Below are 13,656 nucleotides of genomic sequence, written 5' to 3' on the forward strand. Positions count from 1 at the left end.
CTGTAAAACTGTTTTCAGAACAGAAGTGTTCCTGAATCTCACTTTTACAGACTCTGTTAACTTAGAACTCAACAATCCCTCTTCCTGGAGTAACGCCAGAATGTCTCTTGTGCTTTGTTTTGCCAGTCGGGCCAAATAGGGAAGCCATAGCTTTATTTTCTAAATTTTCCAAATTTCCTCTACAACAGCCTACATCCTGTTACCACAGATGACTTATCAACAGAGTAGTACATTTAAACACAGTACAGCTTTTCAACCTTGTGAACTGGAATAGCCGTAAGCCCTTTTCTGAACAAAGGCACACAAATCTGTTTAAAATAAACCAATTTTCATGACAGAATGAGGAAAGAGTGAAGCTCCTGGATTTTTTTTTATCTGGAGAAAATGTTTTGTTCACTATTGATAGCAGGAATTAGCTGCACGCGGAGGTGCAATACATATTTTTGTTTATCTGTACTTCATATCTTCACTCACTGTGTGGCTTGTGGCAGATAGCGCCCCCTAGCTCCTCCTCACACTCGGTGGCTTTCCAGAAACCATCGGTGTCCAGGTAGACACAGCGGCCACTGGTGACATCAGAGGACCAGCGACTGAACACAGTGTGACTGTGGTCAGTCCAGCGGTAGTGGATCCCATCCTGAACACACACAAAATTTTTTTTTTTAAAGATTTTTTTTTTAAAACAGTGGCTTATAATAAAGGCAGCCCTTCTTTGGCACACTTACGTCTTCGCTAAAGAGGCCGATCCACATGGGCGTGCGTGCACGGCTCACGTGCACAGTGAGGGTGGACTGCAGGAAGGTATCCGCGACACTTGCCAGGTCCATGTTGTTACTTCCACACTGCTCTAAGGCCTCAAACCAGGTGAGATTTTTCTTAAGCAGCAGGATGGTGTGGTTATTGACGTTGAAGGGCTCTGTTGGGATGTGTGGCTCCTCCAGTTTATCTGAAATGAGTAAGCCTTGTATTTAAAAAACAGCATGTCATGAAAGTTGTGCCAGTGACCTCAGTTGCTTCGTTATCTTGCTGCAAAAAGAAGTGGATTTTTTCTTTATCAGAAGTATTTATCTGAGCAATACATGCCTCTTATTAGAGAGAATACAGCTGAGACATGATGGGGCATTAGAGAAGAAAGAGATGGAGAATGATTTGCTATGGCTGGCACCTCAACCCTCATGCCACCAGTATTTTCCAGGGACAACATATATGGCATAGTCTATACTTAATAAACAATAATCTCTTATGAGGAACCTTAGCATGCCAGATTAACCAACTTGATTAAGTGACTTTATGCAAAATAAAATCTGTATAATGAAGTAGTATTAAGTGTTGGACGGGGTGATTTACCTGCGTAGTGCTGGCAAATGGCCACATTTTGAAATTGCGTACAGGAAGAATAGTCCCAGGTACCCAGCATGTCAGAGTTGGGGTTATTGAGCAAAAATACACACAATTCCATGCTCTCCAGATCCCATGTCTGTTGAGAAAGGGGAAAAAATACAGCAAGTAGTACCAGTGCTAACAGTTAAAAACATATTGTGTCTATCCACAGTCTATGTCTGACTGGATAAAGATAATGCATGGTAAAGCACAACTAATCTCATGCTCAGAGCCCAAGTTCGTATCCAAAGAGCACCCTACTGATTTAGCATGTAATACTGTCTGACTCACGATGGACACAACTGCTGTGTATGCCTCTGCAAACCAGTCAAGTAACAGCTTACATCCATGTCTGTCCAGACTTTTTTATGTAACCATGACAGTAGTCAATGCTTTAAATATGGATGTTGCTGCAAAAAAAGCTGCAGATTCTCAAACTTGGATGCTTCACACACATCTAGAACCAGGCGGCACAGATGATCTGTACAATCAGCACAGTTTTAAGGTGAGTGCCCAAGATTAGTGTCACCAATTTAGTATCTGACCAAATGTCTCCCCTGCTGTTCCTGAGTTGTGGCATTAAATAAGGGGCAGAAAAGTGTTTTTGCAGCACATTATAACGTCACAGGAAAGTTGACCTTTTGGATAATAAATGTCATCACTTCATCATTTTATCCTGTTAGACATGTGTGTGAAATTTGGTAATAATTGGCGTATGAATTCTTGAGTTACAGCCAGAAACGTGTTTTGTAAGGTCACAGATGTTTGTGCCGAGTTTGAAGAAATCCCCTTCTTGATATATATTGTGTTCATGAGAATGAGATGGACAACCCGAAAAACATAATGCCTCTGGCCACGTCTGTCACCAACACAGAGGCATAAAAAAAGATCAAAATTGGTGCAGCAGAACTGTTCTTCTTCCTCATGAAAACCTGGTGCCTCATTACCTTCAATGCAACATGACAGCCAACAGTTCAGGCAGAGACTTTGGTGGGTTATGCCAGTTGCAACTAACATAGCCTTGAGCTTCTAACCTCTACAGAGTCCCCCATTCAATACAGAAGTGAAAGATAGGGTGAACTTACGTTGACTTTTATGGCCCTGTGCATGCCCAGAAGCAGGGGGTTGAAATTGAGGTAGTTAACCGGGGTCTGGTCCGCCCACTGAGGGTCGTCACGTTTGATTTTCAGACCAATCCATATCCTCTCCATGTTTCTCATGCCCGGCAAAAGGGTGGTGACGAAGTCTAAAACACAAATATAGTCCAACAATTCCTTGTGTTTAATACAAGATAATGCATTTTGACTATTATTTCTTATTCAACCGGCTCACATACAAACTTTATCAAACATAAGAAAACAAGCTATTTAACATCATCTGAGTCCTTACAGGCATGTTAACTGTGCTCCTCTGATTCATTAAACATTGAAGCAGAACAACAGCAGTCCTCACCTTGCTCCACCTGATCGGATATAGTGACCAGGGTTCCCCTCACCGACTGGCATTCGTCACCAGCATACTTGAAGGACACAGGCTTCAAGCTTGTCATCAGTGTGTAGCACTAAAAAAAATACACAAGTAAAATAATCACTTGGAAATCTATGAGACAGAAACCACCTTTATGTCTTTGTACTATACGCTGTATGTGAATGTGTATAAATCTGTTTTAAATACCTTTCACCAGTGGTTCCCAACTGGTGGGTCGTGGTCCAAAAGTGGGTCACAGTTCCATTCTGAATGGACCGTAAGTGACTTGTGAACGTGTCAAGTTTGTAAAAAACACACTTTATTTTTACGTGTATTGAATTTCCGGAGCTTTTATTTTGAAGTGCTGTTTCTTGCTGTGGAGTGAGTGATTAACGGACAGCTACTCGACAGAGACAGCAGACTAGGTTAGCGATATGTCCAAATACAAGTATGATGCTAAATGTATTAAACTGTCTGGACCGTGAACTAAAGACTAAGGATAAATCTGGACCCCGGGGCTTGACCAGTTGGGAACCACTGCTCTGCAAGACCATTTTGGCTTGTTTTTGCTTGTCACAGAGATCTGGAAATAGACTATTTAAAGACTTTCCAGGCGGATTTTCCTTTGATGTATAAAGATATTATCATACTCTGGTCTTAGCTGTAATTCTGTTTTACATGATTATAGGGTTGACAATATAAGACCATGAGAACAAAAGTTAATCTGTTTTTAAGTGTCCAAAATGTAGATGCAGAGTTAAATGTGTTGGAGGGTCAGACCTTATTTCTGAAGGACAGAGATCCATTTCCACAGGGCAGTCCTTCAGGTTGAGGCTCCAGAGGGTTCCTCTCCACCGACGTGACGTTGTGTTTCTCACACACAAAGGGCAATCGCTGCTGGCAACTGCGCTCATACTCTGCAAGGAAGCATGTGACAGTAGATGTGTGTATTAGTAAAAAGACTGTAAGCATCCCTGTTATTTCAAACTGTAAAAAATGCCAGATCAGCCAAACCTGTCACCCTCTTGTTTACAGGGATGAGTTTCTTTAACTAATTAAAGTTTGACTGAGTTTCTGTCCAAACAATACGGTAGATTAAATAATATCCTTAATCATACTCAGCTGTATCGAAACACAATCATGTCTACACACCTGGAAAGAAGTTTTCAGGACTGACGGAGGTGCATCTGCCCAGGAAAACCGAATGATAGAAGAACATCTGGGTGTACCTAGAACATGCATTATTTCAGTCAGCCTCAACATCACATTTCACCACATATAAACAGGTACGAGCATCATGAATCGATTGTGTTTGTACAACATGAGCACTGTATGTGTGTGACTGTACTGGCTTACGTCAGGGGAAATACCCGGCCAGGCTCGCTCAAATCCACCCACCAGTTTTGCTTGGGAGAACTCGATATCTGTTCAGAACATTCAAGATTTAGTGCTTCATGACCAAATAACAATTTAATTATTTTTACAACCACAGTTTATAAAGTAGAGAGAATTTGACACATCAATCAGACAAGGAAAGACACACAATACTTATTGGACTATGGAATTAAATAGTGGAATAACTGTTTTTTAGTGGTAAGCTTGGAGGCAAAACTTTGCACTACTTTATTCCGATTGCCTACAGATGTATTCTCATGAAATACTGTCAGCTTCCCATGACCAGACGACAATGGAAAGAATTTCCCCGGTCATTAGGCTCTACAAATCAACTTTGGATGCCCATGGGGAGAAAAAAAAAACGAGGGGCTAACCATGGCAAGCAGCAGAAACAGAAAAGGACAGGAAATTCCAATTTATTTAAGTTTTCTTCCTTTTCGCTCTCAAAGGGGAACACCACTTAAAGTAAGAATTACAATATGTTATTTCAAAGGCTTTGGAAAGTTTAACCAATATCTGTGAACATGAGCTACTCTCTCTCAAAGACAGAAACCAATTACTTGACCGTTCACTAAGACCCACCCCAAAACAGCGACTGTCCAATCTTGCCCCACAACTGTAACAAGACATAATAGCTGATCCGTCAAGCTTCAGATTTCTAGATAAGCTGTGGGATGAAACGGTGTGCATGGGACTGTAGCAAGAGCTAGTTATACTCAGTATCCACAGGGAGTGAAGGGTGGAAGGTGGTGTCTTTGTTTTTGGTCTTTACAAAACCAAAAAAAACGAGCAAACTGTAAGGTAACGAATAAACAATGGGTTTATCTACTCTTACATTAGCAGCCTGCATTAGCATTTTAGCACAATATCATGTATGTATCCATCAAGAGCATATTTAAAAACCTTTTACATGGTTCTTGTTCCAAAAATAATTAGCTAGAAATAATACAGCCATCTGGAGACAGTCATTACTTCAATGGACAAAATCTGGTCGTTGTCTGGAAATGAGAAACCTGTTTTTGTCTACCTCTTTTTGAAATTAATGACCCATTGTTTCAGAACAACTGCTATGAATTTTGAGTGGTATACCTGCCACTGTTACCACCAACTTGTGCTGTACTGAGCTAAAAAGGTGTAGCAATGGTAACTAGGGGGGCGGGGCTCACCAAACGGGGTTCACCATACAATTGGGGGTTCCTGGTTTGATGCACGGACGTATAAAAAGAACTGGATACACTGTCAGAGGCGGAGCCCAGTTAATCCCAATAAAAGCTGCTCAGTGGCCTATGAAATCAAAAAGTTGCTCTAAAGGGTTTTCTGATAGAAAGGGATTTCTTAAGGTCAGGAAAAAATGATTGGGGTTAAAATGAATTGATTCCTGCCAGAAAGGGCTTTAGGCAAACTTCTACCATGTGCAAAAAAGTGTGACTTCCTGGGTAAAAAATAGCCCAGATCATCTACATCAATGGGCCCAGAGAACAGGTGCACTAGAGACTTCCACCAGCAGAGCAGATAACTTCTGGTTTAGCCCTGCGCCACCATAAATGCAGATAAAATGACCTAATTGTGTGACGCCTCTAGACTTTCGAAATGTTGTCAGAGCAAATGAATCATTTCGTGGGGGGGTTTTGATGCTAAAAAAAAAGTGTCACTTTCACAATGTAAGTCTATGGGAAAAAGTCTTTTTGGGCCCCATGGCATCACATTACTGACCTGGAAGTTGTAATTCTACTATTTGACCATTGGTGGCGCTGTTCCTTGGGGGTTTGGTTTTATGTCACTTATAGCCTCTAGGCACTTACATCTTTGAGTTGCTGGTGGATCTGTCCGGCAGCAGTTATGGTGAGTGGTGCAGCCAGTCTGCTGTCATTCATACTGCAAAAGAGCTTTGCCTCCTCAAAAGTCAGCTTTGGCTCCGTGACAAACCAAAACTCTGCTCCATCAATGAAGATAGACGTCTCATGGTGTCCACCTGAAAAGCACAACGAACACGGTCTAAAATCCTGACACATTTTGGACAGCGACAAGAGACATATTGCACCCAACAACAGATGTGAAATGACTCTATTAGAAGATTGTGAGAGAAAAGAAAAAGCTGAATTGAAGAAATTTTGGCCACTAATAGATCCAATTTACAGATTCAAAATATAATTATGACTCAGCACAGAATCTGGAAGACTATATTACCAGGATTGTACCACTCTGGGTTCTTGGGTTCCTTTCCTGTAAAGGGATTAACAAAGAATAAGTTAGAAGCAATCAAAAACACACAGCTCATGTTGCTTTCAAGTACATGTATTTATAAGCCCACAAAAATGTATTTCTTTAGTTGTGTTATGTAAAACTAGCCAAATACATCAACCACTGTCTGGACCAAAAAATTCTAGGGACATTAGAAATCCCTTTAACTACCAGTAAGCAGTCTTGATGAGACATGTTAGCTCTTCACCTACAAAACACAATGTTTGCTTTGTGCAAAATACACACAGTATACACAGCATATGTGTAGTCTTACCGCGGGGTATTTGGCAGACCCACTCTAGCCTGGCGTCACAGTGAAACGGTGTGGCATAGAAAGGCGTGGGAGGTAAGTCGTGCAGCAGAAACACAAACAGGTGTTTCAAGGTGCTTCTGGTCGTCTTAACGAGGACACAGATTGTTTACATAAACATTATCATTAAGGAAGTACACAAGAAAAGCAGTTTCATATCTGTGACATGGCAGATCTCGTTGCTCCCTGCAGTTCAGCAACAGTTTAAGACAAGAACGTCTCTCTTTCTGATAACACAATCATTAACTGGGTCAACCTAAATGAGAGCAAAGTTCAGAGTCTGAGTGGCAAGATACTACAGTACTTCTTCAATGGAGGCAACAGCAAGAGAGAAACATAATAAACAAAGAAATTATCTTCTTGTCAGATTTGCTGTATGGCAAGTGAAAGTGTCCTCGTGATGTGAAAAAACAAAGAGGAACAGCTGTTGTTGCCGGCTGTCTTTCTGGGGATTTTTGTTTCAAGACAGAATGAAAGCACTGAGTCAGTCGGGGCAGATTTCAGCTGTAGCGCTCCATGTGACTCCCACAAACAGATGAACAAATGGCCTTGATTCACAAATCAAGCTGCACAGTATAGATAACCAGATCTCACTGAAACTAAAACTAAAAACATGTTTAAAAACAAGATAAAAGAAAGATATGAGACTATAACAAAGAAATAACTGGGTATAGAGATGGAGAATAAAGGCAAAATAAATGTTTATTTGTCCCTTAAAGCTATGGTTGGTAACCATTATAAAACTGTCACTATATCCACACAGTAATACAAGAGACAGGAAAAAAAAAAAAGTTACTCCTCCTCGTAATACTTCTGATAGCATTTGCTAGAATCCGCCACAACTGTTGAAAAACAACCAGTCAGAGCTGAGGAGTCTCTAACTCAGCTGTCAACTGCTACTTGTGAACTGTGTTCAAACTGTCAAACTAGGCAGTGCTAGTCAAATATGACTCAAGATTTTGGTATTGCATTTCCTATTTCTCACCTTCACATGTTTTCAGAAACATATTTTAGTGTGTCTGTAAAATGAGATGTGTGTGAAACACTATTACCACCTAACATCAATATGTATGTAGGTGAGAAATGTCCATGGGTATATATATGTATGTATGTGTGTATATATATGTGTGTGTGTGTGTAGGTGGGTGGATGCATATATGAAAGCATCATTTCCTGTGCTTTCCTTTTGGTTATGTTGTTCGGCTCCTTCATGTCGATTTAAGTGTCTTGTAAGCCCATGAGGGCTGGGCACCTTCGGTGTATGACACTTGGAAATTAAAAAAAAAAAACAAACAAAAAAAAAAACAAAAAAAAGAACGTTTGCTCCGGCTGGTTGGTGGTGCTTTATTTTGGCTTGACTGTTTCCAACATGGCAACCAGGTCACAAACTTTCTCATGTTACAGCTAAACAGTACACTAAAATATGTTTCTGAAAGCATTTGACGCGAGAAATAGGCAAAACAGTAACTGAATCTTGATTCATATTTGATCAGCACTGCCTAGTTTGACAGTTTGACCGCAGTAATTGAAAGCTGTGTTAGGGAGTCCCCGGCTCTAACTGACTGTTTTTCCATTCAACCACGGTGGATTCTAGCAAATGCTTTAAGCACTACGAGGAGGAACATGATTTTTTTTCACAGATCATCGGTCTCATGCACTACAGTGTGGATGTAGCGACAGTTTTACCAAATATGACCAAGTTATCTTTCTTCAAGTTACCACCTGTGGCTTTGAACTCTATTTGGTAGAATTAATCTACCCAGCCCACCTTGAATGCAGTGCAGTCCCGACTGTAGGCATCGTCCTCATGGAAATCTAAGTGTAAAACTTCCATAGATACCTGTTGTTAAGACATTGAATAAACAGAGTTTATACTCAGAAATAATGCAAAACATATGTTGTGTTCGAGATGAATAAAAGTGAATTTTAAGGAGTCACTGTCTTGAAATGAAATGTATCACTATTATCAGTACAGCATGTTGATGAAAGAATATTTCTCAGAAAAATCTGAAAAATCTCATACCAAAAATTAAATTTTAAAAATATATACCGTATGACTTCTCACAATGCCTTAGAGCTGATATTTATACTCACAGGCTGACTGTCACTCCACTGCCAGGAGCGATCGGCTGGGTTTCTCCTGTTCAGGCCGACCCAGAAGTACCGATTGTCACTGCAACAAGAACACCAGAGCAAACCACCATCACTCACGACACTGAATCAATTTTCTTTCAAAGAAAAAGATGTAAAAAACTCATTTTAAGTGATGAGAAATTTTAAAAGGGACGTTGGCATTTTATTCTTAGCTACAATAGTTTAAAATTGACTCACTGAACAAGTGTGAACTGTAAGTAAGGAGATGACGTGTGATTATTTCAAAGGAAAACTTTGTAAATCAATTAGTCATACCGTGTTACCCTCAATTTGTGAGGAAAACTTGTTCTCGGATGCCTCCACGGAAAATGGCGAACATATTGATTTATTAATTGATTGGGGGACGTCTTTTACAACAGCAAAAAATACAGTACAGGCCAAAATTTTGGACACACCTTCTCATTCAATGCGTTTTCTTTATTTTCATGACTATTTACATTGTAGATTCTCACTGAAGGCATCAAAACTATGAATGAACACATGTGGAGTTATGTACTTAACAAAAAAAGGTGAAATAACTGAAAACATGTTTTGTATTCTAGTTTCTTCAAAATAGCCACCCTTTGCTCTGATTACTGCTTTGCACACTCTTGGCATTCTCTGGATGAGCTTCAAGAGGTAGTCACCTGAAATGGTTTCCACTTCACAGGTGTGCCTTATCAGGGTTAATTAGTGGAATTTCTTGCTTTATCAATGGGGTTGGGACCATCAGTTGTGTTGTGCAGAAGTCAGGTTAATACACAGCCGACAGCCCTATTGGACAACTGTTAAAATTCATATTATGGCAAGAACCAATCAGCTAACTAAAGAAAAACCAGTGGCCATCATTACTTTAAGAAATGAAGGTCAGTCAGTCCGGAAAATTGCAAAAACTTTAAATGTGTCCCCAAGTGGAGTCGCAAAAACCATCAAGCGCTACAACGAAACTGGCACACATGAGGACCGACCCAGGAAAGGAAGACCAAGAGTCACCTCTGCTTCTGAGGATAAGTTCATCCGAGTCACCAGCCTCAGAAATCGCAAGTTAACAGCAGCTCAGATCAGAGACCAGATGAATGCCACACAGAGTTCTAGCAGCAGACCCATCTCTAGAACAACTGTTAAGAGGAGACTGCACCAATCAGGCCTTCATGGTCAAATAGCTGCTAGGAAACCACGGCTAAGGAGAGGCAACAAGCAGAAGAGATTTGTTTGGACAAAGAAACAAAAGGAATGGACATTAGACCAGTGGAAATCTGTGCTTTGGTCTGATGAGTCCAAATTTGACATCTTTGGTTCCAACCGCCGTGTCTTTGTGAGACGCAGAAAAGGTGAACGGATGGATTCCACATGCCTGGTTCCCACTGTGAAGCATGGAGGAGGAGGTGTGATGGTGTGGGGGTGTTTTGCTGGTGACACTGTTGGGGATTTATTCCAAATTGAAGGCACACTGAACCAGCATGGCTACCACAGCATCCTGCAGCGACATGCCATCCCATCCGGTTTGCGTTTAGTTGGACGATCATTTATTTTTCAACAGGACAATGACCCCAAACACACCTCCAGGCTGTGTAAGGGCTATTTGACCAAGAAGGAGAGTGATGGAGTGCTGCGGCAGATGACCTGGCCTCCACAGTCACCGGACCTGAACACAATCGAGACGGTTTGGGGTGAGCTGGACCGCAGAGTGAAGGCAAAGGGGCCAACAAGTGCTAAACACCTCTGGGAACTCCTTCAAGACTGTTGGAAAACCATTTCAGGTGACTACCTCTTGAAGCTCATCGAGAGAATGCCAAGAGTGTGCAAAGCAGTAATCAGAGCAAAGAGTGGCTATTTTGAAGAAACTAGAATATAAAACATGTTTTCAGTTATTTCACCTTTTTTTGTTAAGTACATAACTCCACATGTGTTCATTCATAGTTTTGATGCCTTCAGTGAGAATCTACAATGTAAATAGTCATGAAAATAAAGAAAATGCATTGAATGAGAAGGTGTGTCCAAACTTTTGGCCTGTACTCTATATCCAACATCCACTTAAAAAGTCACACACAATCCAAGTCTCATTTATCCAGTCGCATGCTCGGTACTTTCCAAACACATGCATTTTCGTAGAGCTGAAAGTGAAACTTATCTATGCTCTCTTCAAAGCCTGACTCCAATACTAAGGTTATTTAGTACATCAAGTGTGTATTGCAACAATTAATTTTGATGTGTTCATGTCAGAATGCTTAAAATAAACCACGAGAAATACATAAATGCCAACAACACTTTAAAAAAGGAAAACAAACAGGACTTGTGTGCATGTGTGTATACCTGATGCTGTCTCTTACGATGCTGTGCAGGGCCCTCATCTCTCTGTTGCTTGTGAAGCTGGCCAGGTGAGCTCCCAGAGCCTGACAGAACCTCTCAGCTTCCTCCCAGGAGCGCTTCCTGCTCAGCCTTTCCTCATGAAACACCTGACAAGGGAAAAAAAACCCCAATTTACAACAGCTACTAAGACAGTGCAAGCAAGTAACAGGCTGGATTGTAGATTGTAGATCATGTCAGTGACAATCTGTACAATTAGAAAGCCAAAACAGATCATCGCTTTGATCCATCTAATGCAGAAGCAGCTTCAGTAGTAGATACTTATAATATATTTTATACAATGCTTTTTAATAAACTACACAAGTCTTCATTTGTTCCCAACAATTAGGTGTTGGAATGATAATGTTATAGATTTTTCAAAATTGACACGTTAGAACTAGAAATATAATTTTCTTTATTCCGTGCATTCTTCTTCCTCGTTATCAAAACCTGCTGTCTACATTACCCACAAGGCAACTCAACCTCCAACAGTTCAGTCAGAGAGTTGGGTGTTATGCTAGTAGCAGCAAAGATGCTCTACTGCAAAACATGATGCATTACAAGCTGCACCACTGGTATGAAATGATATACACTTCCTGTGTCTGAGGTGAGCATGGTCCTCTTTCCCCGCATCCTCTTACACACATTTTGAAGTGCTATGAACATCGTGTGGATGAACGGAAGCACATTCAAAACGAGAAAAACACTACACACAAAAGAAATTTAATGTTTGCTCCTCATTTTTCTGCTTGTTTTAATCTGCTATCTTGATAACTGATATCAACCGAGTGCAGGATCATATCAGTTGTTGCCAGATCTTGTGAGAGTGTGTTGCTGGGACAAAGACAAGTCTTGAACAAAGTTAATTTTCTCCTGATTTGTCTGAAAAAAATACATTTTAGGGTCAGAATGTTCAGGAGATTCAAGGCTTGTAAAAAATTGACCCAATATTTACTTCAGTGACTACCGAGCAAAACAATAGGTCATAATCTGTACTCACATTCACTTCACACATTGGAGTGAGTCTCCAAAAGGGGCAGGGCAGTGGCAAAACCCACACGACCCGGATACGAGAAATGACTCTAAAGTGTGTCATCTCATTTCTAAACTGTTTCTGGTAGCGGCTAATGTAGCCTTGAGCCCTGGCCTGCAGCAGAGATTAGGAGCAGGCTGCAGAAGTCTGGTAAGCTCCCTTCTTGAACTCCAATATCTAACTTTTCCCCCTTCAAACTTGTAGTCTTCTGCCTCAACGCTGACTCAAATTATATAAACTTGAGGCAATATACCAGAAGGCTTTATACAACTTTTTGTCACACTATGCAGTAGCAGTAATACTTCCCAAGACCCATAAACAGACTCTGATGTGTAAAAATGACACAGTTCTCATTAACTCCTACGACAGCCATCAGCTGACCACCAATGTTCAAAGACAGTCTCTCACACACACACACACACACACACACACACACACCTTGTAGCAGTTTTTGATGTCTGGTCTGGACACCCATCCATCAGGACAGGTTGCGTTGGGGTTTGGCTCTGGTTCAGGGGGCGGGGGTGGGCCGAGGTCTTTTCTACAAATGGTGCCAGCCTTAAAAATGGTACAGTTCTTCACCTCCCACTTGCCCAAGGGTTTTGCACTGGAAATCGCTACACAGCCTCCAACCCTGGCTGAAATAGACACGTAGATGAAACAAAAGGAAGTTAAAGCTACTGTGTGAAGTAATATGGTACATAAGATTATTTCCTCAATGTAAATTACATGTGTTTCAACATATATTATTTTTGGCTCTTTAAAAAGAAAAATGTGGGCCTGCTGTTCCAGTATTCAGAACCTTTAAAGGGGACCAATTATGCTTTACTGTATGTTGTGTCTAACATAGCGTTAGAGGGAAGGGTGTTAGTATTCAGTGTGGCCAAAGTTTCAAATATGAGACACATGTGTGCATTAATCACTGTGAGTGAAAACCTCATGCTTCAGACTGCTCTTAATACTTGTTTTGCCTACTCTGGTTACAGTATGATGTCATAAAGTGTGAGATATCTATATATGGTCATCTGCTCTAGGCACGCTACTGCAAGTGTTTACATTACGCAGCCCAGTGGGTCTCAACCATAGGTCCAACTACATGTAGCTACATGCTAATGTCAGGGAAACATGCAAGCTTGGTTGCTGATGTTGTGAATTTCGTCCCGATTTAAGATCATATTCCTCCTGGAATGTGTCCAGGCGTGTTTTGAAGCTTTTACTTTTGGTTTTTGAAGATAATAAGTCCCGCTATTCCCCGTTAATGTCATTCCCTGTTTACAATGATGGCGCAGAGATACTGAGATACAGAAGACCTGGAAACACTGATCAATGAGAGCAGAGTGTGCTTTCTGGG

The 13,656-nt window shown here is 40.9% G+C and overlaps 1 protein-coding gene across 1 annotated transcript in view; it reads right to left on the reverse strand.

Moving 5' to 3' along the window:
• ly75 (lymphocyte antigen 75) overlaps positions 1-13,656 on the reverse strand; it is a 35,180-nt gene that overhangs the window by 8,163 nt on the left and 13,361 nt on the right. Inside the window, exons 12-26 of the mRNA XM_033628981.2 lie at positions 12,744-12,943; positions 11,240-11,382; positions 8,888-8,966; positions 8,562-8,633; positions 6,758-6,881; positions 6,430-6,465; positions 6,045-6,214; positions 4,204-4,271; positions 4,000-4,076; positions 3,628-3,764; positions 2,833-2,941; positions 2,466-2,626; positions 1,348-1,477; positions 726-946; positions 475-637 (exon numbers count right to left, since the gene is read on the reverse strand). Of these exons, the coding sequence (XP_033484872.2) occupies positions 475-637; positions 726-946; positions 1,348-1,477; positions 2,466-2,626; positions 2,833-2,941; positions 3,628-3,764; positions 4,000-4,076; positions 4,204-4,271; positions 6,045-6,214; positions 6,430-6,465; positions 6,758-6,881; positions 8,562-8,633; positions 8,888-8,966; positions 11,240-11,382; positions 12,744-12,943 (1,890 nt within the window). The remainder of the gene's footprint in view (positions 1-474; positions 638-725; positions 947-1,347; positions 1,478-2,465; positions 2,627-2,832; positions 2,942-3,627; positions 3,765-3,999; positions 4,077-4,203; positions 4,272-6,044; positions 6,215-6,429; positions 6,466-6,757; positions 6,882-8,561; positions 8,634-8,887; positions 8,967-11,239; positions 11,383-12,743; positions 12,944-13,656) is intronic.

The sequence above is a fragment of the Epinephelus lanceolatus genome, chromosome 2, assembly GCF_041903045.1.
Source record: "Epinephelus lanceolatus isolate andai-2023 chromosome 2, ASM4190304v1, whole genome shotgun sequence".
Taxonomy (NCBI): Eukaryota; Metazoa; Chordata; class Actinopteri; order Perciformes; family Serranidae; genus Epinephelus; species Epinephelus lanceolatus.